The sequence below is a fragment of the Enhydra lutris genome, unplaced genomic scaffold (assembly GCF_002288905.1).
Source record: "Enhydra lutris kenyoni isolate GAN:26980312 unplaced genomic scaffold, ASM228890v2 scaffoldscaffold21, whole genome shotgun sequence".
In the NCBI taxonomy this organism is placed as follows: domain Eukaryota; kingdom Metazoa; phylum Chordata; class Mammalia; order Carnivora; family Mustelidae; genus Enhydra; species Enhydra lutris.
In genome coordinates this window covers 221,909-249,768 of record NW_019154105.1, presented here as the reverse complement: position 1 = coordinate 249,768, position 27,860 = coordinate 221,909, and the positions used below count along the sequence as shown (strand labels likewise).

At 43.9% G+C, this 27,860-nt stretch overlaps 1 protein-coding gene across 3 annotated transcripts; it reads right to left on the bottom strand.

The window, feature by feature from the left end:
- Positions 1-27,860, bottom strand: LOC111149020 (heparanase). Of its 3 annotated transcripts, XM_022505901.1 has the most exons (12): positions 27,620-27,860; positions 21,231-21,376; positions 19,352-19,477; positions 14,593-14,766; positions 12,439-12,607; positions 12,091-12,138; positions 11,098-11,191; positions 10,132-10,238; positions 8,896-9,010; positions 6,389-6,507; positions 5,635-5,781; positions 1-732 (listed from the first exon to the last, which is right to left on the bottom strand). In XM_022505901.1, the coding sequence occupies exons 1-12, from the start codon at positions 27,847-27,849 to the stop codon at positions 573-575; spliced, it is 1,635 nt and encodes a 544-aa protein (XP_022361609.1). In that variant the 5' UTR covers positions 27,850-27,860; the 3' UTR covers positions 1-572. The 3 variants fall into 3 exon arrangements, with proteins under 3 accessions (XP_022361609.1, XP_022361610.1, XP_022361611.1); XM_022505902.1 differs by lacking the exon at positions 14,593-14,766 and having other exon boundaries at positions 27,620-27,849; XM_022505903.1 differs by lacking the exons at positions 8,896-9,010; positions 10,132-10,238.

The following is a 27,860-nucleotide window of genomic DNA, read 5'->3' as shown; positions in this document are numbered from 1 at the left end:
TTTTTTTTTTTTTTGTACTATCACTTCTAACTGTCGGTTGTGTCTCACAGTATTGTTGACAAAGAACGGAGAGAAGAGAAGCAGCAGCTGAATTTTAGGTAGTAGGATTTTAGTACAATGTTTAGGTGAAAGAGACTGTCTCTCATTTATGGACAATTTGAAGGTTGTAGCAGTAAACTCTTCCATAGAGACAGCGTACAGAATAAGGAATTCTGCAATCTTTTAATAACTGTTTTTAAAGATAAAAACAACTAAGCACTTTCTTAAAATTAATCATATAGCCTTCACTTACTTGCCTTCTGGCTGTATGGGAGCGTCCATATACCTTTTTAATAACCTTAAATAAAAATAGAACACGCAAAGCACGAAGCTAGTGTTTGACACAAGGTGTCATTCGCAGTGGTCTACTTGGAACAAAGGGCCATGCTCGAGAGTGTCCCAGGGTCCGTGGAGCTCCCACCAGCTGATTGTCAGGCACCTCCTTGCCTTCCTGTAGCTGGGGTTCTGCTTTCCTCTCACCAATAAATACACTCGAAAAGTTCTATCTCGGGGCTAGTGTATGCCTTTCATTTTCAGAGGCAAGCAGTAACTTTGGCATTTCTTATCACAAAAAATCCGTAAGAGAAAGCTGGCAAGCCCAGTGAACTTCCTGGACGGAGAGCTTTTTCTGTCAGCGCCGGGAGGGTGTGACCATCCACCATCCTCAGAGTTCGGCCGTTAAGCTGGGCAGATCTGCAAAGGGAAGAGACACACCCAAGTTAGGCCGGTTGTGGGAGCTCCACCTTCTCTACAAAAGTCCTGATGTCTTTTTAAGACCAAAAAAATGTGTGACAGCTTATAGAACTTGTGCATCACTGCTATATCGGGTAAATATTTGACCCAGATGATCTCTAAGCTACACCGGGAGAGCTGAGCCATATGACAGAGACCATATGGCCCGCAAATCCTGAAATACTGACTGGCTGGCCCATTACAGAAAATGGCGCACACAGAATCTATAGGAGGCACTATGACAGAGGTACGAAAAAAATAAACATGATGTAACTTCTGGATTTGTGGCAGTTTTATCTGATGGCAAATAACGGGAAAAGTTCCTGTAAAAGGCAGATAGGGATTCAGAACTGAAGTAAATTTCAAAAATTTAACATTGAGGATGGCAATGAAATTTCCTCCTCATAACTGTGTCCATAAACCCTCTAACTCCCCATTCCCCGGGGTGATATGCATTCATTTGCATAGCTTATGTTGTTAAGATATTTTGGAAGAATGTATATTGCTGGAGTGAAGCAAAAATAATTCTGTTTCACTAAACCACAGGTTCCAAAAAAATGTATGTTTTCTTTGAATTCAAAATTCAAAACTGAGTCCAAAAGATGTGAAATATATTTTAAGGACAAGTGTTATTTTTGTGCATATTTATTATTATTTAAATCAAATTAATACATGCTCACAGAAATAAATCCAATACAAACATGGGCTTATAAAGAAAACTGTTAGTCTGCTTTTAGTTCCACTGTAGTTAATCCCATAATTCTAAATGATGCTTACATCTCTATGATCTTTTTCTCAAGGGCTTTTTACATAACGAAAAAAATTTTATTGTTGAAAATTGGTTAATGTCAGACTTATAGGTATGTCATATGCATAATACATGTATACACGTAGATCACTTACAGGAGTGCCTTGCATATAGTGAGTACTGCAAAAGTATTATCTGTCATTATCATTATTCTGACAAATAAATATAACAAAAGTAACCTGCTGATTCATCATGACCATTTTTAATATTTTGATATATATTCCTTCATTTCTCTTCATCTCTTTTATGTATATATACTCATATTTTCATTTAAACAAGAACAGGCATACAGTACATGGTCTCTTAAAACTTGATTCTTTTTCCCTGAGCACATCCTAACATTTGCTCACATACCCCCACTGCATCACTTTAACAGCTGGCTGTACGGGATCCTGTCGTGTGAGCATATTAGGATAGTAATTGTCTAGTGTTAGACATTTGGTTGTTTCCAATTTAGAATTATTTTAATTTTCATCTTTAAAAATCTCTCAAACTCTATCTTCACTAAGTATCAGTCAGCAGAAAAACTGGTTTCCATTTAACCTTGGTTAGCTGCCCAGCTCTGGGCTCTGTGCTTGCAGATGGAAGAGGATAACCATGATTGTGCCAGGGCCCATGAAGCCCGCCCTGCATTTACACTTGGTGCACACGTGCGTGAGTTGTTTTAGTGCCTACATCACACCCATTTTTAGAAGGGATGGGGGAAGAAAGACCATGACCATCATCAGGAAACCACAAACAAAAATAGGCCTTGAAAATACGTCTAAATGCCAGTAGTCAGAGCTGTTCTGCACACATTTTGAGACCCATTTTCAAGGGTACATAAAAAAGTTGCAGGGGGAAAAAAAAGTTGCAAGAATGCTTTAGGACAGGCCACAGAGCTTAAAGGTAATCTCATCATTGTCCATCAACAGTGTTTAGGGTTCAGGGTTCGGATGATGGAATACGGGCAAGATAATACACAAGACCATCTGGCAACATGTTCAATCAACTGTAAAAGTAGCTAAAGGTAATATCAATACACTGAGAATAAGCTTAAAGCAGTGGATTATTTCTGTGTTGGGCTGGGTAAATCAGGGTAGGATTTTCTCGAGGGTAGTATCTTGTTTCGTATTTTGAAGTTAGTAACATGGTGACAAGAAATAGTAGACATGTTTGCCAAGTTTCAGATGAAACAGAGCTGAAAGGAATTAGCAAAATTTTGCTGGACAAAATTTATCTGAGAAAAATATAAAATACTGCTTTTATGTTAAAGATATATTCCCTCAAATATTTACTAAACGCTTACTACACAGGACCTTCTGTAGACACTATACAAGTTGTTCAACTAAACACAATTTTTTAAAAAGGTGATCATTGTTTAACCTTCTGAGGTCATTAGAATGAGTAAGTGTGCAGATGAACACTCAGCAAACTAATCAGGATTACTTTTGCAACATTTTATTTTATTTTAATTGATTTTTTTTTAAATTTAACAGACAGAGAGATCACAAGTAGGCAGAGAGGCAGGCAGAGAGAGAGGGAGAAGCAGGCCCCCGCTGAGCAGAGAGCCCGACACGGGGCCTGATCCCAGGACTCCGAGACCATGACCCAAGCCGAAGGCAGAGGCCCAACCCACTGAGCCACCCAGGTGCCCCTATTTTATTTTTTTACAACACTTTAAAAGAGAGAAAAGTACAAGTGATGTATCCTCATCAAAGAGAACTTAGGGTAATAAAACATTATCTGCAATTTCGCCAATTTTCCATTACTAAGCATGAAATGTGTGATCAGAATGCAATGGGCTCTGATAAATACAGCAAAGAGAAGAATCATTGAAGAAATTGGGCGCATTAAGCCTGGAGAGAACAATCTAATTGTCCTGCAGACACTGGAGCTATTCTGGAGAAAATTAGGAATTTGGCATTGTTCACATTAAGGGTAGCAAACTCAAGTGCCCACAAGAGCCAAGGAATTTATATGTGCAAGTGCAGTAGGACAAGGTCACGAAGATAACAGGGTCATGGCGGGACTAAGGAGAACCTGTCTAAACTAAACAGCCACAATTCAATTCCATCTGTTTGGGAAAACAAGCCCAGAGTTCCTAGAATATCTGTTTTAAAAATTTTTTTAATGATTTGCATATTTATTTGGTGGGGAGAGACAAAGGGGGAGGGAGAGAGAGAATCCCAAGCAGACGCCCTGCTGACTGTGGAGCCTGACACAGGACTTCAACTCAGGATCCCAGAACCTGACCTGAACCTAAACCAAGAGTCAGATGTTTAACTGACAGCCAGCCACTCAGGTGCCCCTAGAATATCTGTTTTTATTTTTATTTATTTATTTTTAAAAGATTTTATTTATTTGTCCGAGAGAGAGAGAGAGAGAAAGAGAGCGAGCACAGGCGGACAGAGTGGCAGGCAGAGACAGAGAAGCAGCCTCCCTGCCGAGCAAGGAGCCCGATGTGGGACTCGATCCCAGGATGCTGGGATCATGACTGGAGCCGAAGGCAGCGGCTTAACCAACTGAGCCACCCAGGCGTCCCTAGAATATCTGTTTTTAAAGAAAAGAAAAGCTAGAAATCCAGACATTTTCTTCGTTATCAATTTTTAAATATTGACAACTTAGTAAAGATAAAAATTCGTCTTGAGTGCATGCCAACCTCCCTTACCCGAAAAAAGGGAAAAAAGCCCTCTAAACCCACTTGTGCACAGGCATGAGGCATAGTTTCTGACCTCTGCTCTCAAGGACAGAACTAAAAATGGCAGACGAAAGGCAGAGGGAGACGTTCCCCTTGCCAGAGAGGACGGCTGCTGGGAGAGCAGATCCAGCCTGAGCCGGCCAAGAATCCAGCAGAGCTGAATGGCCTGAACGCCCCATGTAAGGCTGGACTGAAATATCTAACACTCTTCCAACTCTACAACTATTACTCTGTGACTTCAGGAAAGCTTTTCCCTTGTCAGCATCAGATGCAAAAGTACCCACTTTAAAAAGTCAGAACCCAAATAGAAAAAAAATGTGCTAACCAAATATGCATTATTTACATTAGGGGAAAAAAAAGGTTTAAATGGCAGGAAAATGGATAAGTAAACCATGGTATTTTATAAAACATGCAGCCCATTAAAGATGTCTACAAAGGCTATGTATGGAAAGACATTTGTGGGTGTCCCCTCTTTCCCTTTAGAGACTGTATGATTATGGTTGTAGTAAAATGAAGCCCAGGGAAGACATAAGGTTCCAATGTTAATTATGTTTGTGGAATATAGGTCTTTGGGGAAAGCAAGCTTACTATTCTTTTTCAGGTTCTGATGCTAATTATCACTGAAAACCTCACTCAGCAGTTACAGAGATGGGAGAAGATGGTGAGAATTTTGTAAACTCTTAATTTTTTATGCTCTAGTGTGAGAATAGTCATGATGAAAAACATTCCTTCCAATACGCATTGGACAGTATCTTAAAACGTTTGTGGTGCCTGAGTCTTCAAGGCTCATGGTCATTTTGGGGTGTTCTGTGGAATATGGTCTTTTATAAGACATATTCAATGACTGGCTTTTAAAAACTAAAATGTGCTACAACCGACTTCAAATAATCCACCGAAAAGCTACATTTCTGGACATTTTTTTCTTTCTTTCTCTAACTGGATAAAAACACTACCGTCTCACTGTAAGAGAGTCACACTCAGCTCACGTGGTGTAATATGTATACTGACCCCACACCCTTAGTAGCAATTAAAACATAGGTATGTTTTGCTTTAGTGACTGTGTTACCAAGAATTATAAGTTTTTGTAGAGGAGATAATCTAAATGCCTTGAGGGCATCTTGACCTATCAAATTGTTTCGAAATGCACACTATTCCCTAAGATAACTGCTAATTTGTGTTCATATCCTTCTGCTTTGGACTCTGAGTGAATTATATGTGTACTGATAAATATTCATAGATAAACTTCCTGAATATTAGGAATTGTTAGAACTTGAAATAGTTGACTTTTTTTTTCCCTCCCTTGCAACACCCTCTATTCTGATAAATACCAATCCATTTGGTGAAAAGTTTGAAATGAAAAAGGAAAACTACTCACTTGGAAAGCAATCCATCAGGGCCTAAAGGTCTCATGAGGTATTTGTCCACTGGTTTGTCGAATAGATGACGAGGTAACTGTAAGCGTTTGGTGACGTTGTGGAGGTTTAAGGCGTACAGAGTTAGATCTCCTTCTTTGTACCTTGGGCTAAAAGCAAATAGATTAACTCCCTAAAAATATTTATCGAACTTAAGCAATTATGAACTCAATTGCAAACATAATCATGGATACTAAGTATTAGTCTCTGTAATGATGCTGGGCCTTCTTTTTATCCTTCCTTTCATGATTACGGTAGACCGCTAACGTGGGCCTATTTGAACACACGATTGAAACTGCTGCCCCTCATGCTACCATTTTCTGGGTGAGAACATTCTGAGGTTTTTGCTGCTTTGTCAGGCTGAGTTGCTAGGAAGCTAGTCAGCCCAACCCTATTCAAACCTAGGGAGGTTAAATAATAACAAATTTTGTGAATTCCTAGGAATTCAAATTATAAGCCATGTAAACAGGAGCTTTTCCTAGCCTTACGATAAAACTAAAACAAGTAAGAAAATTAAATCTATGGGCACTTTTCAGAATTTCCATCCAAACCATTCTCCTACTTCCTAGTGGGTCCTCAGTATTTCAAGAGTTTCCACTCACCAGAAATCATGGGTGGCTTTATTTTGACTAGAATTATTATTTTAGTATCATCCTATCAGGAAGAGCATATTACTGAAAGAAACGCTAAATGGTAAAGGGTGTGTCACATACTTACTGGTTGACATTAGTGCAATGAAGGTATACTCGAAGTTTACTTCTGTCTGGACCTTTCACACTTGCCATAAACACGTTGGTGCCCACCAATTTCTTGAACAGAAGAGATAGCCAATAATCCTAGTTGTGGTGGTTGGGTAGAGAAGGAATAAAAATAGATTTTTTAAGAAAAGATTTAATTTATTTATTTGTCAGAGAGAGAGAGCGAGCGAGAGCGTGCACAAGGGGGAGTGTCACAGGGAGAAGCAGGCTCCCCACTGAGCAAGGAGCCCAATGCGGGACTTAATCCCAGGTCCCTGTGATCCTGAGCCAAAGGCAGATGTTTACCCCCAACCGACTGAGCCACCCAGACATCCTCCAAAATAGACCTTTACTTAAATTTCTTTATTTAACAAAAATAGCATGAGCAAATAGTTAATCCTACAAAGACTGTGTCTATTATCCTAGAGTATTTAAATGACTCTATCTTTTTGATCCATGTTCCCACCATGAACCTGGAGGCAGTTTCTTGTTTGCTACTTTTTATCATTGGAGGACTATATCTGCACAATTCAGAGGGCCATGACCACTAGGGTATATACCTCAAGAAAGTAATTCATTGCTGAAGGAGTTTAAATATTCTTTATTGTCTATCACCCAAGAATTCAAAGCAAAGCTCAAAGCAGAACTTTTAGATATACACATGTACACACACACGCACAAAGGCAAGTCTTTACCATAAAACATCTACCAGTTTATTTAAGAGATTAAAATAATTTTTGTTTTTTAAGATTTTTAAAAAATTTTAAGTAATCTCTACACCCAACATGGGGCTCGAACCCATAACATGAGATCGAGAGTCACACGCTCCACCAACTGAGTCAGCTAGGCAGCTTTAAAATAACTTTAGAACCTTATAAGCCCCCTTCCTGAGTAAAGTAATGGATAAGGCAACGGTCATTACTGGCTATCAAGATAAAAAAAAAAAAAAAAACAGAGAGAGGGAGAGAGGGAGAACGAGAGAGAGACAACCAGACATTACGTGCCTCTTGTGGGAAGCATGTGACATCTCCTGTGAAGAACTATTGCAAACCAAAACAAAAACCAAAAATCTGAATGAACTCAAGCTTCTAGGTCTAACTGCCAGTTTACAAGAAACAGAGGAACTTGCTAAAGGATAGCACAAGAATGAATTTAGCAAAATCCAGAACGTGGGAAACACTATAGAAAAAATTACCTTTCTTTAATTAGCAAATTCCACAGGACAGAAAAGGGGATGGGAGGGGAAACTTGCAAACCAACAGACTTAAGAGATATTTCAGTCAAATGCAACATATGGACCTTGTTTGTATTCTGATGTGAACGAGCCGACGACTAAAAACATTTGAGACGATAAGGAAAATGTGCAACGCCCACTCACTAAACATTCCATGATACTGAGAGTTGAGTGTGAGTACTGTACAGTAGGATAATATCTTACGTTTGTGTAAAGGAGATACACACTGACTTATTTACGGATACGGTGATACGGCTGAGATTAGCTTGAAAGTAAGGCAGTGGCTGGGAGGTGAGGAGTGGGGAGGACTAGAGATTAAACACGAGTGGGGATTTATATGCTTTTCTCTCTACTTTGAAACTTTCCATAACAAAAATTGTGTGTCTGTTTTTGTTTTTTTTTTTTAAAGAACGCTACTCAGTTTATACCCCAAATCTTCCTTCTTCAGCTGAGGAAATGTAGACTCAACAGGGCAATCACATTTTGTTTCTCTGCTTACGTTCAAATTTTTCGTTCACTGGAGAGGAGTAGAATGAATTAAGCATTTACAAAGGAGATCTAACTTCAGTGTGGTTTGGTGACTGTTAGAGTGGGAAGCATTCGGGCCTCAGAGCTGGGATTTGCCTGGGATTCTAGAGTAACATGGGACAGTTGTATGACCTCCCCTAATTACCCAACCTTGTCTCAGTTTGAACTTCCTCATCTGAAAAATGGATCTAAGACACTGCCTTGCCAGCTTCCAGGATGGCTATGCAAATCAAACACGAAAAGACCTGTAGGGGGCCTGGGGTTCTCATTCAGGTGGGCGTCTGACTCTTGATTTCAGCCCAGGTCATGATCTCAAGGCCGTGAGACGGAGCCCACCTGGGCTCCTCGCTCAGTGTGGAGTCTGCCCAAGATTCTCCCTCGCCCTCTGCTCCTTCCCCTTCCATGCCCGCGCCCTCTCAAATAAATAAATAGATGAAGTCTTTAATAAAATAAAATTAAATTGAATTTTAAAATCCCATACTACATCCCAAGTGGCCCACATTAAAAACATTATTCTGCCTCTCAGTTTCTTCTTTTGGGACACACAAGTATGAAAACCGATGGTCACTAAGGTTTCCTCCAATTCGTCATTCCGCGGATTGGCTACCTGCTGAACTACCCAGAGGACTGACTGTTCCTGGGGGTTGGTACCAGGGCTGCTCAGTGTACTCCAGGCTATCGCGGCAATGGGCTATCGCGGCAATGGGGAGATGACGGTCACTTACAGGGAGAGGCTCGAAGTTTTCATCCACTAAGTGGTAGTTTCCGGCCCCGAAGAGCACTTGCCTCATCACCACTTCTATGCCCATCCTGGCCGACAGGCCCAGTTTATCCAGCCACCTGGAACAGAGTGCGGCCCGGCTCGCTTCAGGTTTGGAAACCAAAAAAACTCAGTTCTAATTACAGGCTATTCTGATAGACTCATCTATGTGGGAGGAATTGACAGGAAGTCAGAAAAGTGCTAATAATTATAAACAAGCCATTCCAATGAAATGGAGACTGCCCTTCCCCCGCATGTTCCCACACCCGAGCATGAGAGCAAACCCTCGAATACTATTAATATGCCTCAGGAGTTTCTTTCAGGGTAAGAAAACATCTGCAAAGCAGAGTGGATAAATTCTCACCCTACAGATAGTCACTCTCCATCTTGCCGGATACTCTCCCCACCTCCCCACTCCCAGGCCCACGTGAGGAAGAAAATGTTGAAGAAAAGGCGGCTTGTAGTCACCAGGAGTAAAACATAAAGCAAGTAGAATCACACCTAGACTTTCATGACTATCTCCTTGCACACCCTCCTTCTTCGGCTAATGGCAACACAAACATCTTGATTCTTAACTCTCCTCCTCATGGCCCCATGAGAAAAAAGGATTTGTTCTTTATTCTGGATTCACAAGAATGAGGTTAGGAGGGGAACAAGAAAAAGTCTCTGTGTGAGGATATAGAACTATTGATTAAGACCGTTGATCGAGTTATGGAATGTAAGTAAACCAGTTGTTTAAAGGCATCAAGTCTGTGGTGGCTGGATGACGAGGGTGATTTAGTTAAGTCTTCAAACTCACTGGTGGCTCCCCTCGGGTGGCCTCACACTTCAGACTCTAAGCGCCTTGCAAATCTATGAAGAGAGCTACAGGTGCACTAAGGATCCCCTCAGACTCAAACCTCAAGAGGCTCTGACGGTCTCTCTCAGAGGATGGAACCCTTGCGTATTTATGGGCCATAATTAAGGAACATCACTTCTAAAGCAACTCATTCATACAGTGATTAATTTGGGACACCCGTTCGAGATGTCCAATAAACATGCGTAAACATGTTCTTGCAAAATCTGGCATGAGTTATGGGTCTGAGCCATAAAAACCATCTTTGATCAGCTTTTTGGCCGATGAGCTGCTTCAGCAGAAGCTGTTTGATAAAGGGCCGGGAGGACATCGCAGCCTGTCCCGAGGTGGTACCGATGCACTCACATGAAGCCGGCCACAAAGGTGTTGGACAGCAAGGGCGCTCCCCCACCGTACGCAGAGCTCGTTTCTCCTAACCAAACCTTCTTGTGGGGTCGGGTCTCCTCAACAACCTGTGGACAGGAGAGTCCCCATTATATTTGCGAACAAGCCGACCAGCTGTGGTGCTGCAGATTAATGACGTTCAAAACCTTGTATTCCCAGACCGATTTGTCCGATACGGTTACAGAACATGTTCGTGGCCATTCAGGTCTCAGCAGTTTACTTTCATTAGAATACTCAGTGTGGAAGGAGTTTAAATCATCCCCTTCCTATGGCCTTGGAGAGTTAATTCTACCAAAGGGCTATTGGAAGTGTTTTTAATTTTTAATCAATACACATGGGTGAGGCCTGATGCTCAGGGGACTGAAGGTGAGTGAGTCAAGGAAAACATGGAATGTGTCTACGGACGGAACAAGAATCGGCAAGACCGCGGAATAAAAGCTGGCTTCGTGGACGTCCCTCCTCATCCACGGTTTGGCCTTCGGCAGTATCCGTCACCTGTGGTCAGCTGTGGTCTGGAGGCAGACGGCCCTCCTTCCGACCTGTCACCAGGAGGTCACTAGTAGTCTAAGGTCACGTTACAATACGTCTGTCATGCGTCTCACTTCCTCGCATCACGGAGGCATCTTCTCATCTCACATGTCCCAAGAAGAGTGCGTGCAGTGCAATAAGGTGTTTGGAGAGAGACCATACTCACGTAACTTCCATTATAGTGTATTGTTAAAATTGTTCTGTTTTATTACTATTGTTGTTATTCTCTTACTGTGCCTAATTTATAAATCAAAGTTTATCATAGGAAGGTACCTGTAGGAAAAAGTATTTATAGGGTTTGATATTATCTGTGGTTCCTGGCATCCGCTGAGGGTCTTAGGCCATATCCCCTAGAGATAATGGATCACTTTCCTTTAGGAAAAAAAAAAAAAGACTTACCTGGAAAATTTTTTGCACAGATGAAGTAAAAGTGTCCAGCACATCAGGGTTTAGGAAATCTTCTTTAGTAGCAATTCGTCCATTCAAGTAGTAGCTAAGTCATTTAGAAAATATTCAGAACAAAATAGCAAACCGTGCTTCCTGCAGTTAAGTTAACCGGCTATCTGGCTCTCCCTCCGACCTCTCCCCACCCCACTGGTACACACACGAGTATCTTTAAAAGGCAGCAGTTCCAGCAAGAAGAGACCAAGATGGAAGAGGATCAGTTATTCTTTCCATTTTTTAAAAGATTATATTTACCGGGGCGCCTGGGTGGCTCAGTGGGTTAAAGCCTCTGCCTTCGGCTCGGGTCATGATCTCAGGGTCCTGGGATCGAGCCCCGCATCGGGCTCTCTGCTCAGCAGGGAGCCTGCTTCCTCCTCTCTCTCTGCCTGCCTCTCTGCCTGCTTGTGATCTCTGTCTGTCAAATAAATAACTCTTTAAAAAAAAAAGATTATATTTACCTATTTGGCAGAGAGAGGGGGAAAGAGAGAGAGCAAGCAAGGGGAGAAGCAGGCTCCCCGCTGAGCAGAGATCCAGACAGGGGCTCAATCCCAGGACCCAGGATCCTGACCTGAGCCAAAGGCAGAGGCTTAGCGGACTGAGACCCCCCCCGCCCAGCACCCCTCAGTTATTCCTCTTGAAAAGACTGGAAGTGCAGGTGCTTGTAGGCTACCTGTCCTTCGGCAAGCACATTGACTTTAGCTACTTACCCGCTTCATGATTTCAATGATAGTGTGCCTTGACCTTATAGAGACTACCACATTATTTAAAATAAAGTTTAAATTTTTGTTTTACTAATATTAAAAGACTAGTACAGTGTTGCTTGAGAGATTATTTGTTTCTTACTTGAACTATGTCAATTAGCAGTTAAATGGAAATAAGTTTTTGAAGCTAAGTAGTAAGTAAAACTAGCACTAGCTTCATAGCACTAAGAGCAGGAGACATACTTACTGGTGCCATGTGACCGAATCAATCACTTCTCCCCCAGCCTTCAGGAAACTAGAAGAAAAAGTCTATTATGACCTTTACTTAATCTTCATACGCACAGGGTTTTATTTCCTAGATGTGGGCTGCTCCCTGCCTTAGCCTCAGGCAAACACAAACTTCCTAACTCTGATACAAATTATATTGTAGGTTCCACTGGCCCTCGGATCCTTGGTATTCGGAGCCCGTCAATGTCTCCTCTTTTGGGAAAACATGTGCTTCGGTGCGAACGGTTTAATAAGAGGCTATTGAGAATTCTCCACCAGAGAGAAATACTACTTTTACAAAGAGTAGCTCTGCTTCCTCTAGTCCTACCTCCTCAGTATCTTGACAGTCTTTCCGCGGGGCTGGCCAACATCAGGACCATAGAGATTTGAAGTTTTGAAAGTGGTTTTTTCTAGAAGTTTATGCAACTTGACAAAATCTTCTCCTAACTGCAATCCATCGATGAAAATACCAGCCTTCTTGCGGAAACTGTTAGGTTCTGAAAGACAGCAGTTCTCAAGGTAGTCACGTGCCTAAGAATTTTGTATTTGAAAACAAACTTAACATGGCATATAAAAGCACGAAAACATTTCCCAGTTACAAAAACTTAGAATTCAAAGGCAAGGGGCTCCTGGGTGGCTCAGTCCTTGAGCCTCTGCCTTCAGCTCAGGGCATGATCCCGGGGTCCTGGGATCAAGCCCTGAATCAGGCTCCCGGCTCAGTGGGAAGCCTGCTTCTCCCTCTCCCACTCCCCCTACTTGTGTTGCCTCTCTCACCGTCAAATAAATAAATAAAATGTTAAAAAAAAAAAAAGAATTCAAAGGCAAGAAAAGGAAAACCCTGCATTATGAAAAAGATATTTCAGTTAAACACAAATGCAATTGACATTACTAAAGTGTGAGGGAGAATTACAACTTATTATTAACTTATTATTATTAAACTTATTATTATTATTAAACTTACTATTAAACTAATGGATACTTGGGGAATAGTCTACATCCAGTATTTAATAAAGTGATTTCCTTAAAAAGGAGAAAAAGTTTGGGTAGGAGGGGAAGACGTTGAAAAATCAATTTCTACAATGTCATTAAAAGCCTTATTGGGACTGTTCATTCACAAATTGTCTGTGCAGGTGAGCTGGGAAGTAGCCAAGCTGAAGACATGGGAGGGAGGCACAGAAGTGTTCAGTCTGCTTCCCCAAACACCTCGTACAGGCTCTCCCTTGCTCCCTCCTCCTTCTCTCTGGAAAGCAGACCTTTTCCTTGCAAAGGGGGCCCTAGGAAGAGGGAAAGATGACAGCACGGCTCTTGTACCTTCCTCCGAAGAGCAGAAGTGGGGGATGGGCACAGCAGGAAAGTAGGGAGGGATGGAGATAGACAGACGGGTAAGGACAGGTTCAGGTGATCTGTCATTCATGTGGTTGCTGTTATCCAAAGTCACTCAACATCTCGCTAAGGTACAATCCACTCTGCCCCATATTGTGTACTGTGCTTCCCTTGCCAGTTCCCTTCCCTGCAGCAACCTTGTCCCCAGATCTGCCTGTAGACATCACTGTAGTCCATGGCACTACAGACATGTATCTTATTTGTTTGCTATCTTGTCCGCCTGGCTCCCTTCTTCTAGAACGGAACTCCCAAGAAAGCAGGGACCTTGCTCTGGAGCCAGACTTCCTGGGTTCAAATCCCAAGTCCTCTAGTTGTTAGACCAGCATCACACAGCTTAAATAGCTAACTAATAGCTAAATAGCTAAACTAAAGTAGCTAACCAAAAATTAACCTGCGTCTCTTCTATCATCTGAAAAATGAAAGTCATAATTGTATCTGCCCCTGGGTGGTTATAAAGAGAAAATAATACTTATTAAATGCGCAGAACAGTGCCTAGAATGTAGTATGTGCACATTGTATTACTACATCTCATTTCCCATTTTAGTTTCAGTTCTATTGGCTCATGTTTAAATGAATGCGGCTAATCACTAGTACTTCAGTTAGAATTTACAAGTTCTTTGCAAAAAGTGAAGAAGGAAACCGTCGGGAGCTTGACCCATTCTGTACTAGGAGCTTGTAGCTTGAGCACAGCATGATGGTTGGAGGGAGTTGCTGAGATTTAACTGACATATGAGAAACAGAGAAAGGAAAGGTAAGGGCCGCAGTGCCCGCGTCCCGGTGCTGCTGAGTGTAGCCGACCGACCGCAAGAGGGTTAAGCGATCCTGAAACTGTCAAGTGAGCCCAGGAGCTGTGGGAGCGTCTGGGTCCCACCAGTTCTCTTCAGCTCAAGCGTGACATAAACTAGGGTTCACAACAGGTTCTAGGATACGTAAAGGACTGCTCTGCCATAAGCAATTCCAAAAATTGCGTTGTTGAGCACTGCTACAAGTGTGCCAAGCCAAAAGTATATTTGTTAATATTAAAAAGAATGTCATAAATAGGAACAACTAAGCCAAAGGGGAATCTCCTTGCTAATAAAATGTTCCTAGGGGCACTCACCATTGCCTAGTTCCCAAGAAATGTTATAATTCTTGGAAGAGCAATAGTCCAGGAGCAACTGAGCGTTAGAACTGTTCCACTGCAAATCCGCTGTTCGTAGTAAAGCGTTTAGCCCAAAGATCAAGTCCAGTCCTGAGCAGTTTGCAAAAGAATACAACATATCCACGGAGCTTTCTAGAAGAAAAATATTGCAATTTAATGGCTGGGTCAGCACTACAATATTGAAGGCCTCTAGATTTGTTCTCCAGCGAATTACTATTTTGGTTGTTAAACTGAAGGAATTACAGTCCTAATGAGTGACGACTACAATTATAAATACGAGACAAAAATTGGACAGGCAAATTAAATAGTTAAAAATCAATAGCACTTCATTTACTTCAGCTGTTGATTCAACTTTCCATGCTGAACCATGTAAAGTATCAGAAACTTTGGTCTGGCCCTCAGGTTTTGTTCAAATGACCTCAAGGGAACTCAAGCCCAGGCCAGACAGTCAGTCATTAGTCAACGTAAGCCACACTGTTCATAACTGAAACATCTCTGCTCACAAACTCAGTCACAAAAATTGTGGTAAGTTTAACTATATTTAAAACATTTTTTTTGAAAATTCATGTATTAGGTTTATTAATCTTAAATAAGTAAAATTTGACATTAAAAAATTGGCCTAGGGCAACAGATCTGTGGTTTCCAAACTACGTGCCAAGACATCCTGGCAAGCCTCAGGAAATTTACCACATAGCTGTCAGATTTAGCAAATGAAAATACAGACAAGCAGTTAAGTTTGGGCTTCAGATAAATGAGGAATAATTTTTACTCTATGTCTATGCAATATTTGAGAAATACTTACAGTAAAAAAATTAGTTTTTCTGAAATTCAAACTCAACCAAGCAGCTTATTCACACAGGCACCACAGGATCCTTTAGATGCGCATGGAAACATCAGCTTTGTTGGACACAACAACAACTATTACTAGTAGGTTCCTGGACCTGACAACTTAATAATTGAAACCCTTAGGTATTTACATGGGGCTAGGTAAGATAAATTTAAAATTTAAAAAATTAAAAAAAATTAGAGTCACTTAAGTGCCATAAAGGTTTGGGAACTTTTGAACTCAGCTTTTCTAACCATCAGCTAGTCTAAAGTCACGTTTGAATATCATCTCAAGTTGGGTATCATATGCACAATAAGCCTGTAATTTTCACGTATATTTAGAGTTATTTGTTGACTGGAGATCCACTCTTGAGCTCTCCTCGTTTAAAACAATCCGAGTGAGTTACTGAGCAGGCGTAGTAGAGCGACCCTCAGTGTAATATTGCCAGTGGAGGCTGGCGCGCAGGAACGTCCCTCGCGAGGCGTTTGAGGTGTGTTAGGTGTGTGCTGTGTCACCACATCCGCAGAGCCTGTCTGTCACCACACAGTTACGGACAACAGGGTGGAAAAGCTCTCCAGTCCTGTGGCCCAGCCTTCTACTGGATCCTGAGCCATGGCTGGGAAGGCACAGAGTCTTGGGACTGCTGAGTTCTCCCCAAACTGCCACCCTCATTTTCCCATGAGGAAACTGACACCCAAGGAAAGGAGGTGCTTTGCCCGAGGCCACTGAGCTATTTGGTGGCAGTGTTGTCCCTAGAGCCTGCTGTAAAGGACAACTCGACTGTCCTGTCACAGCTCCAGGTTGGACATTCATCCTGCAAAACCACGCTGCAGAAAGTTTCCCGGATCAGGAATCCCAAGGCCTGAGCTCCAGGACACACTCTCCCACTTACAGACACAGTGACTGTGTCACTGTGTGACTGTGTCACTGTGTGACGGTGGCTGTCTGCTCTGCCTCAGCCGCAGATCCATGATCCTGGAACTAGCACCAAGAAGTGTCTACTCACAAAACCGAGGTTGAAACGACATGGATCAAAACTCACTGTGAACCATAAAAACCTTCACAGATATTAGGGACTGTCACTACCTAGTCCCTCTGTGGCATTTTCAAAAAACCTAGAATGCTTGCATTTCAGAGTATTTATTCAACTCATACTTGACTCTTTGTCTATTTCATTTTTCCGAACGCACTTGGAATTTATATGGCTTAAAATTCTATTACATGCTTCCTACAGCAGAATAGTAACATCTCCTAGAATAAGGGCTAAATATTACTGAGCTGGAATCTACTCTAAAAAAAAAAAACAACAACCCAGTCAGCCTACTCTGTCCTCAAAATAAGAACAATATGAAAACTCACATCTAAGGGGCGCCTGGGTGGCTCAGTCCGTTAAGCATCTGCCTTTGGTTCAGGTCATGATCTCAGGGTCCTGGGATCGAGTCCCGCAGTGGGCACCCTGCTCAGTGGGGACCCTGCTTCTCCCTCTCCCTCTGCCTGCCACTCCCCCTGCTTATATCTCTCTCTCCTTCTCTCTGACAAATAAAAAATAAAATTAAAAAGAAAAGAAAACTCACAGCTAATTTTCCAATTCCCAATCATTACCCTTATTGTACAAGAGGGTGGAAAGACCCTGGGACAAGGATAATCTAAAGGACACACTAAAACTGGCACTGATTCTTTCCTGGGGGTTATGCCACATCTGTTTACTTAAATGTGTCCACTTTCAGTGTGGGAGTGGGTGACGGAGGCGGAGGAGTCAGGACATGCGGAAGAGAGGTGGAGAAGGAGAGCAAAGAATTAGCTCATTAAGTATTTGAATAAGGAAGTTTCTTCCTACAGTCACACCCAGAATTACATCTGTAACATTGCTTCCTTTTCCTACCTAAACAGGCTTACACAGGTTATAGTCTCATGACAAATGTTTTTGTCATCTTCTACTTAAGAGAAACCCATCATCCAATGGGTCGTATAATTGGAAAATTTACCTATATCTTCTAGGACACCTGTTTTAAGGGTGTGGGCCACTGACTAAGCAATTAGTCAGTGCCGTGATAGACACATTTGAGGACAGTGACTGTCCTTGCCACCACAGACTTCTGCAATCTCTTCCATTGGACAATGCCAGCTCAAGCTCCTCAGGCATACCAACCTCAGCCGTCAGGGCAGAATAATGTGTGGGAACACCTATGGGCTTCTGAGATACTTCTCCCTATAATGAGTTGGTGTCTACACTAAACACAGGACATTCCTATCTATGTTTCTAAGACATGTATGTTTAAATGAAGAATTTCAAACCAGGAGTCAAACGTTTCCAAATATAAATAAACTATCCATATTTGTTAAATATTTTAGCCATAATGATGTACTGTACGGTGACTAACATAACATAATTTAAAAAAATAAATAAATACTTTAGCCAACAGGATGGCTGCAGTTATAATGACCTACTTACATAGTTAGTGAAGGAATTTTCTTCTGGTGTAGGAACTATGAAGGCCCTAGTCCCAGAGGCAGGGTAAGATGTGGAAACCTACCATCTTGATTCCAGAAAGACTGTGTAAGGTAGGAAACTGATAAACTGGTATAACATTTAACATGATGCAAAATAAAGTAGAAATCAATAGATTACCTAATACCAGGCAGTCCTCTCTTAGCAGACCTGTATCGTAATGATTTATTATAGGTGACGACTTACTGCTATGGGTCTCTTGTACTCTTGTCATTCCCTTCATGGGATTGAGACGGCCCTGCGTTATGCAAAATTCCATTCAATCATAGATCATGTTATTAAAGTGTCAGAGATGTTCACCTTTCCCCTTTAGAATACAATAAATAATTTAGAGGACTGCATTATCTATTAACATGTAAACCATTTTCTGATTTTTTAGGTGTCACATCTTTTCTGTACTTTAAAAATAAAAAATATTTTTAAAAACCCACTGGATATGTTGAAATCCAGATAGTATACAGTAAAACCTTACAAAGACAAATAATCTACTTCCAATAATGTGCTCTTAGAGATGCCGAGTCACTCAAATTAGCTACGAGATAATTTATTTTTCAAAAAGTAAAAGACAGTTGTAGGGTATCTGAGCAGGTTATTCCCTTAACTGAGATCTGGGGAACATCATCCCTTAGTTGGGTCTAAAATATCAACTTGTAGATAGAATTATTTTTCATAGTTAAATAAGGATTGCTTGTTTCAGTTGTTTTAAAGCCCTACATGACAACATCATCCCATTCTGAAGACTCAATAACTGTTTCAGTGAATGGAAATAAATTCCTGGTTCATCAAGCTAGTTCTATGTCTGCAAAGCCACAATGGAAAGAAAGAGAGAGATGCTCGATGGCCAGCACTGTCTGGTATGACTCAGGCTTCCACTGCCTAATGGTACAGCAACTCGTAATAGGGGTTGCTTTTGGGAGAAGAGATGGAATGGATGACGACGTGTGAATGGTTTTCACAACTTGCTCTTTTTTCCCCCCTCAAGATTTATTTTTATTTTCAAGTAATCTGTACACTCAGCATGGGGCTCGAACCCCCAACCCTGAGATCAAAAGTCATAGGCTCTACTGACTGAACTAGTCAAGCACCCCATTATTTACTCTTCATACTTTTGTATTTTATTCTCACACGTGGAATGTATCCGTGTCTTCCCTTGGCTTCCTAGTTGCTCAGAGCAGTAAAGGTCATTATTAGCTTGTGAACGTATGATTTCTAGATTTTACTTCCTGGCTAATAGGCAAAGTCAGGGGAAGAAACAAAAAAATCAGAAGTTTTGGGTTCAAGATTTCCCATTAACTCTTGACACAATTGCTACAAGGCTTACATGGTTCAAGCCCAAGTTCAAGCTACCCATGTATTTTGGGGGCGGGGATGCCATCTCTTACTTGAGTAAGTGCTGTTCTTGAACTTCTCCTGAAACTGTTCTCTGAGCAGCAATCGTTCCTGGAGGGGCCACTCCATCTGCAGCCTCGTCTCTACATCAGATGGGATGGATCCAGACTCGCAAGGATCTACAAGTGGGAGAAACAGTTTAGAGAATCTCTTTTCACAGGGGTAAGGCTGCAATCCCATACATTTATTTTATTACCTATTTATGTGACCAAAGCAGGATAATTACATTTCTGGTTTTTAGGTATGAGGTCAGAGAAAGATATACTCTGTTACACACGTCAAATTTGCTGGCTAATCAATCACCACACACACGCGCGCGCGCGCACACACACACACACACACACACACACACCAAAGGGCAGTTTTCCTAAGAAACATTAGACATACCCTGGACACAGATACACTGGACATAACTTCAAGTTATTTAACAATTCAGAAGGCTCCTCAGAAACTTAAAATTGCTAGACAACCCCACCGAAGAAAACATAGTTCAATTTTCTTAAGATTCACATTCAAAATACACAGAAATTTGTTTTGCTGGACTCTATCTGCTTCGTGATGATTTCCTCTTGCCATAATGGTGGGACAGGAAATATTGATTTGTTTTTTCCCCTTCAAATATGGTATCCTCAACGCTTCTGAGACCACAACATGGACAACTGGACAAGTCAACCACTATGCTGTCAGGCAGATCCTGCTGCTTTATCACAAGGCAGCAGAGCTGCTGGGCGCTGGCTGACCCGCCAACAACTTCCTTTCTGGGAAGCTGCACATTCTGGCCCCTGGCAGCCCGTGCCTCGTCCATCCCTGTGCTCAAAAAGATGTTTCAGACGCACTTGACATTCCCCACCACCCACCACATATACACACAAGATGAGGAAAATGATGAGTAAAGGAGAGTTTCCTGTCTGAACTGAAGAGACCTTGCAAACACACATGAGTGATGGAAATGGTCAAGTCTAACACAAATTATTCCAATATGTCGTTTTAAGAGAATTCTCCCATTTTTTTTCACTTTTTCTAATTACTCTTCTATCAAGTTTAGCCCAATGACCGATGAACTGTTCTGGACACTTCCTAACTGAGGAGAATATGTAACATATGAAATATTGAAATATTATTCACTAATATATGTGCATACATCATTATAATTCAACTATATATACAGCATAATTTTCATAATTGCTACAATAATGATTTAACTTCCACTTGATGTCTACATAGCACTTATGAAAGATGTAGGGCAAATCCTTGTTGCTCCCTAAAGCAGGTTCTCAGGGGGAGCCAACAGGCTTCCAAATATCAGAATCCCCCAAGGAGCTTGCTAAACTCATAAGCTAAGGTTGGAACACGGAACCCAAATACTTGAACACACCCCAAGGGACTATGATAGTAGACAAAGTTTGACAATCACTGCCCGACAAATCAAATCGTAAAATCCATTCTAAGAAGCAGAGCGTATCTCCACACCCTCTTCTTGTACCTTCCATTCACATTCTATTTTCAGAATAAATGGGTTTCAATCCATTGCTCGTGTCTTCAGCTGGAAATACTCTTTTCAGTGTGACACATTTCTGTCCCCACGCTCCCACTAAGCAGCCATGTCCTTCAGCTACAATCATTGTTCTATTTACAGCACAATTAACTCTCAATTATGCCCAGCACAATTTTTTGTGTGAGTCTCACGTTCCTGAAAACATTGGTAAGAGGAAACCTGCCCCCTGCTCCCCGCTTTTGTGAGAGTGCCTCCTTGGGCAGTCGGGAGCCCTGGATTTCTTACTAATTGTTAGATGTCAGCCGGAACACTGCTCTGAGAACATTGAAGACTGACTCAAGTGAATTAGAACGTATTGTGAATCTTTAAAAGTTCACCGTGGTTGACTTGAGACTGCCAGTAACTCCTCTCTTCAAAGGTCAGTTCTTTTTGGGGATCAAAAATGAGAAAGTCCGTCTTGGTGCCACCAAATCGCAGGTAAGCGGGAGACAAACCTCTTGCCAAAGTGCGAAGCTTCGGAGAACTGTTAGGAGACAAGCAAGAGACCAAAGGCATGTTTTCCAGGACAATCCAGTCAAACATATTCACTCTTGAGGTGGATCCATCTCTTAACATGTAGCTGTATGGGGCCTGGAGGGAGAAGTCCTAACGCTATACCAGGGAAGTCTTCTCAGTCTGAATCTTTCTCAGTGCAAGGTCACACGTCTAGGTGCCTGCGGGCGACTTGGAGCTCTGACTCTGGCAAGAACTTATATTTTAATTTGACAAGTAGGACAGTGTTCAGAACTTTCAAAACACTCATAACCGTTTATGATTGATGGAGGGAAAGAGGTTAAAAGAGTGGGCACTATAGGAAAGAGGACTCTGTGTTTATTTTATTTTATTTTTTTAAATTTAATTTTATTTTTCCAGTGTTCCAAGATCCAATAGTACATTAAGAAGATTATCCACCATGACCAGGTGGGATTTATCCCTGGGATGCAAGGGTGGTTCAGCATTCACAAATCAATCAATGTGATAGAACAAATCAATGAAAGAAGAGAGAAGAACCACATGGTCCTCTTAACTGATGCAGAAAAAGCATTTGAGAAGACACAGCATCTGTTCCTGATTAAAACTCTTCAAAGTATAGGGATAGAGGGAACACTCCTGAACTTCATAAAATCTATCTAAGAAAGACCCACAGCAAATATCATCCTCAATGGGAAAAAGCTTGCAGCCTTCCCATTGAGATCAGGAACACGACAAGGATGCCCACTCTCACCACTCTTGTTTAACATAGTATTAGAAGTCCTAGCAACAGCAATCAGACAACAAAGAGAAATAAAAGGTACCCGAATTGGCAATGAAGAAGTCAAACTCTCTCTCTTCGCAGATGACATGATTCTTTATATGGAAAACCCAAAAGACTCCACCCCCAAACTACTAGAACTCATATAGCAATTCAGGAACGTGGCAGGATACAAAGTCAACGTACAGAAATCAGTGGCTTTCTTATACACTAACAATGAAAATACAGAAAGGGAAATTAGAGAATCGATTCCATTCACTATAGCACCAAGAACCATAAGATACCTGGGAATAAATCTAACCAAAGAGGCAAGGGATTTGTACTCAAGGAACTACAGAACACTCATGAAAGAAACTGAAGAAGACTCTGTGTTTCTTTGAAAATAGATTGTCTTCAAAAATGTTACGTTCCCAGGGCCCCTGTGAGGCTCAGTAGGTTAAGCGTCAGACTCTTAATTTTGACTTGGGTCATGATCTCGGCGTCTTGGGATGGATCAACGTCAGGCTCCATGCTCAGCGGGGAGTCTGCTGCTCAGGATTCTCTCCCTCTTCACCCCCCAACTTGCACTCATGCTTTCTGTAAAATAAGTAGATCTTGGGGCACCTGGGTGGCTCAGTCGGTTAAGTGCCTGCCTTCGGCTCAGGTCATGATCTCAGGCTCCTGGGATGGAGCCCTGCATTGGGCTCTCTGCTCAGCAAGGAGCCTGCTTCCCTCTCCCTCTCTGCAGTGCGGACAACTGACAGAAGGACCCAGACTGTGGTCACGTTGACGTGCACAGGAAGTGACGGGCTGAGACAGGGTGACAGCTGTGGGGTGGAGAGAGGGGGCTGCATTCAAGACACCTGTGCAGGCAGAAACACGGGACTTGGTGTCTAACCGGGGTTACAGAAGAGGCGAGGTTACCCCCAGAGGCCGGTGACACTTGCTGAGATGAAGAACAAGTGACGGACGGGAGACGGGGATGAGGGCCAGGGGGAGGCGCTCCATTTTGTCAAACTGGAAATGTTAAAGCAACCCCCAAAACTTACTGCCATCTGGCCCTGGCCGTGTGTACTGCCCGAGCTGAGGGACACGTCAGACACGCAGAATGAGGAGTCCTCGTCTAAACTCAGTGACTTAACCCCGGCCCCTCAGCGGATATGAGGAGCTTCCCCGGGTCCCTGCAGGCTGGCTCTGGCCCCTGCCCTTGGTCCCGCTCCGACGCGTCCTTGGCACCGTGACTGCGTGTGAAGACAGAGGAAGCTCATGCAGACGTTCTGTGCAGCTGCCACAGAGACGGACGCTCTCTGGAAACGGAAGGAAGACTGGCACCATGCACAAGCGGCTGTGTCTACCTCAGGACAGTGTCTGCGCCCAGCCTGGGTCAGACCCCAGAGCCCCAGAGCCCGCCTCCCAGAGGCAGTGACTGCAGCAGCTCTGCGCACTCCCAGTCGCACCACCCACCAGCGTTCTCTGAAGTCCGCTTCCTTACCTTTGCTGGGTTCCCTCTCTATCTCCCCCCCAACCCCTGGGCCACGGAAGCTCTCCCCTCTCAGGCGGAGCAGAGTCTCCTTCCATCCCCGCAGAGTCTCCTCCTAGGCGAGAGCCGGGCACACAGCCGGTGCTCAATAAATATTCCTTAAGTGAATGAACAAGCGAGTCCACCCTGACGGAAGGGCCAGTGGGGCCAGACAAAGCTTGTCTGTCTCTGAACACAACCAAAACCCAATGCTACGGCTCCTGCCAAGTAAGGGAAATCACGTGTTTCAAAGGTATCGGTATTAAAGACCTTTTTGTTTGTCCCCTTTGCAAGGGAGCCTGTTCTTGTTTTGAGAAAACAACGGCGACGCCCTCTGACAAAAACCAGAGCTTAGACAGCTGCAAGACGTGTCATAAATACAGAACTGATCAAAGGTACACTACTTCCAGCACACGCGGGCGGCTGCGGGGCGGTGGGTGGAGGTGAGGGGGCTTGGAGGGAGGTCGGAGTGGAGATGGGGGGAGGTGGTTGGGGGGAGGTGATGGGGGAGGCAGGCGGAGGTGGAGGTGGGGGGGATCCACTGCCACCAGGACCATATGGAAATAAACAAAAAGACCCACATCAAAGCAGCCGCAGGTACTCTGCTCCCGGAGCAGTTTGTGAGGGAAGCAAAGTCTGCGGGTATTTCAGTTTTACCTTCTGTGTGAAAATAAGCGGCTTCTCCCGGCCCGGAAGCAGGCCGCCTTCTGGCACCCGCTGCTGCGAGCTGACAGCCAGTTGTGAGGCTCTGACGAGGAGCTGTTAAACTGCAGGTGGTTAGAAATCACCCAGGGTGGGAGTGTTATACCACAGAAAACAGAAAAATCAGGGAAAAAAAGAAAAGAAAAGAAGAAAAAAATTGAACCCAAAGCAGTCCCCCTTCTTCCCTAGAGCCAGTCGCTGAACAGGGCAGCAATTCACCGCCGGGAAGCAGGAGAGACCCCTCAGGAAATTATGTGACGTGGAGAGAAGGCCCAAGCCAGACGTCTGAGGGACATCAAACATCGAGGACAAGCTAGAGGAAGACATGACGAGGTGTTAAAGAGGCGGGGAACCCCCTGAAACGGAAGTGACCCAGACCCGAAGGGATGAGAAAGTTTCATGGTCAACCTCGCCAAATGCTTCCAAGAGACTCCAGAACCAAATGCCACAGAGTAGTGCCTTCAACAGGGAAACCTACTCTCTCACGGGAGTGGAGGCCAGAAATCTGAAACTGAGTGTGAGCAAGGCCACGCCGCCTCTGCACTTCCAGGGGAAGGACCTGTCCCAGGTTCCCTCCCAGCTTCCGGTAGCTCCCTGCAGCCCAGGCACCCACCACTCCAGTCTCCACACCCCTTCTCTCTGTGCATAGGCGTCTCCACATTTCCTCTTTTTGTAAGGACGTCAGTCAGAAGGGATGGAGGGCCACCTCCATTCCACTACAACTAGGACTTTAAAAAAATTTTTTTATTTATTTTTAAAATTTCTTTTCAATGTACCAGAATTCATTGTTTATGCACCACACCCAGTGCTCCATGCAATACGTGTCCTCCATAATACCTGCCACCAGGCTCACCTTCCATCCTCCCATCCCCCTCCCCTTGAAAACCCTCAGTTTGTTTCTCAGAGTCCACAGTCTCTCATGGTTAGTGTCCCCCTCCAATTTCCCCCAGCTCCCTTCTCCTCTCCATCTCCCCACGTCCTCCATGTTATTCCTTACGCTCCAGAAGTAAGTGAGACCATATGGCAATTGACTCTCTCTGCTTGACTTATTTCACTCAGCATAATCTCCTCCAGTCCTGTCCATGTTGATACAAAAGTTGGGTATTCATCCTTTCGGATGGAGGCATAATACTCCATAGTACTTTTTTAAAAGGTTTTATTTATTTAGTTGACAGAGAGAGAGAGCAAAAGTAGAGGGAGCTACAGGCAGAGGAAGAAGCAGGCTCCCCGCTGAGCAGGGAGCCTGACACAGGATTTGATCCCAGGACCCTGAGATCATGACCTGAGCTGAAGGCAGATGCTTAACCCACTGAGCCACCCAGGCACCCCACACTACAACTAGTTCTTAACTAATTGTATCTGCAATGGCACTATTTCCAATTAAGCTCACACGCTGAGGTAGAGGGGTGAGGACTTCAGTGTGTGAATTGTGGGGGCAGCACATGTCAAGGCAACCCATGACAGACACCAGACACAAAGGTGTTCATTGGATTTTGCAATAAAAGGTCACTGGTGATGTTGGAGAGATGGACTTTATGACACAATGATAGGGACATCGTGGTCGCGGATCAAGGAAGGAGTGGGTGGTAAGGAAGGCCGCCAAGGGTAGGAGAGAGGGGCAGTTCCCGCACAAGCACACGTGCGGAGATGGGAAGGACTTGAGGAGGTTTCCACGTCGTGAGGAAGGACTCAGTCCAAACAGAGAGGTTAAAGGCAAAGGAGAGAACAGATGACGGACAGAGCAAAGTTCTCAGGGAGGCAGGAGAGGACAGAGAGTAGAGATGCACTGACCTGAGGACAGAGAAAGGAAGAAAGCTAGACTCGGCCGTGGTATGTGTGCAGGTTTGGTGGCAAGAAGAAGAGGAAGTTCTTGTCCACTGACTTCATTGGCTCTGGGAAAGGGAAACGTGGCCACAGGCTGAGAGTGGTGAGGCGGAGGCTCCATCAGAGCTTGAAGGAAGTGGAGGATGAGAGAGGCAGGGAGATGAACGTGTCCGCGGTCAGGCACAGGGAATTTTTGATTGGGTCGTTGATTACTTATCTCCGGGAAGAAGGCAGACTGAAAAGATGCTCCTTTCCAATTCTAGAATGTTCTATCACTGGCATTTAAGTTCTGTGTACTCTACATTCTCTAATAGCAAATGTGGAAAAGAGAAAAACCACATCTGTTTGCCCTCATGGGACACCAGAACCTTGCCGTCTGAGGAAATCTGCTCAGGCCTCCGCTGAACACCTCAGAGGTCTGGGCCCTGATTCTCCCACTCTCCAGCGGGGCGCTGTCAAGCCACTTGTAACAACCAAGCGGCCCATCTTGGTGGAGCTGGGAATCAAGCTTGTGTGGTCTGACCTCCAGTGTCTTCACCACTAGGCTTCCTGCTTTTCTTTACAGAATTAATGAGCAAAATTAGCAATGGCCCCTGACAGCAAGGGCGCAGGCAGGAGAGCCCGCAGGTGTTTGCCAAAGAGGAGATTCTCAGCTGTTTGGGCTGGTTGAGGTGTGGCCATCTCTGGAGGCTCTCGTGACCTAGATGACCTGGGCCTGTCCCCGCAGCATCCCGTCCTGGGATCAGCCCATACTCAGGGGGCAACGGCCAGAGAACAAGCACCAGTCTGTCTCTCTCGGGCGAGAAAAAAAACTATGGCTGGTTTTGCAGCCTCATGTTGGAAAAATATCTTATTATTCAGGCCCAGGAGTTCACTGCAATCGTCTCCTAAGTCTCATTTAGTTCATGCTTAGATTTAAAAAACAAAACAAAACAGTATAATACTGGAAATCTCTCCCTTGTGCTCAGCTTTGCTGCGAACCAAAAACTGCTCTTCAAAAGTTTATTTTAAAATATATAAAATCATAGTTTATATACACACACTTATTTTCCTTTGAGACTTTTTCAGCTGACTTTTTTTTTTTTTTAACCTTCCTAACAGTTTACGAGAGGGAAACCGGTCCACGATCTAACCTGTCCTGCCCTGCACTGCGAATTCAAGGGCTCACAGCCCTTCGGGCGCACTTGCCTGGGTCCCTCCTCCAAGCGTATTTCTGGGACCGATGGGGAGTTTCCTTTCCAAACTGCCGGTAATACCTGGCCCTTGGTTGGCGCTCAGGCAGCACCTGCTGGGTGAACGCAGGCGGGACAGAGCGGTCTGGGGGCGGCAGACCCGGGACAGGGAGCGGGGAGGAGGGAGAGAGACGGAGACAGAGAGACGGAGGGAGTCCGAGCTTCGCGGGCGCGGCTGTCAGGAAGGCAGGGCACAGGGGCGGGCAGGCCGGCACTTACCCCAGGAAGGCGAGGAACCGCGGGTCCGTGGCCAGGTTGGCGTCGATGGTGAAGGACAGGAAGGCGGGACTCACCCGCTGCACCGGCCGCTCGGTGGCCAAGTCCAGCTCCACGGCGTCCTCGGCCTGCGCGGGTCCCGCTAGGGCGCCCGGGGAGAAAGGGCCGAGCGGCCCCAGGAGCAGCAGCAGCGGCGGCGGCAGCGGCAGCCCGGGTCTCCAGCGCAGCAGCATCTCGGGCTCAC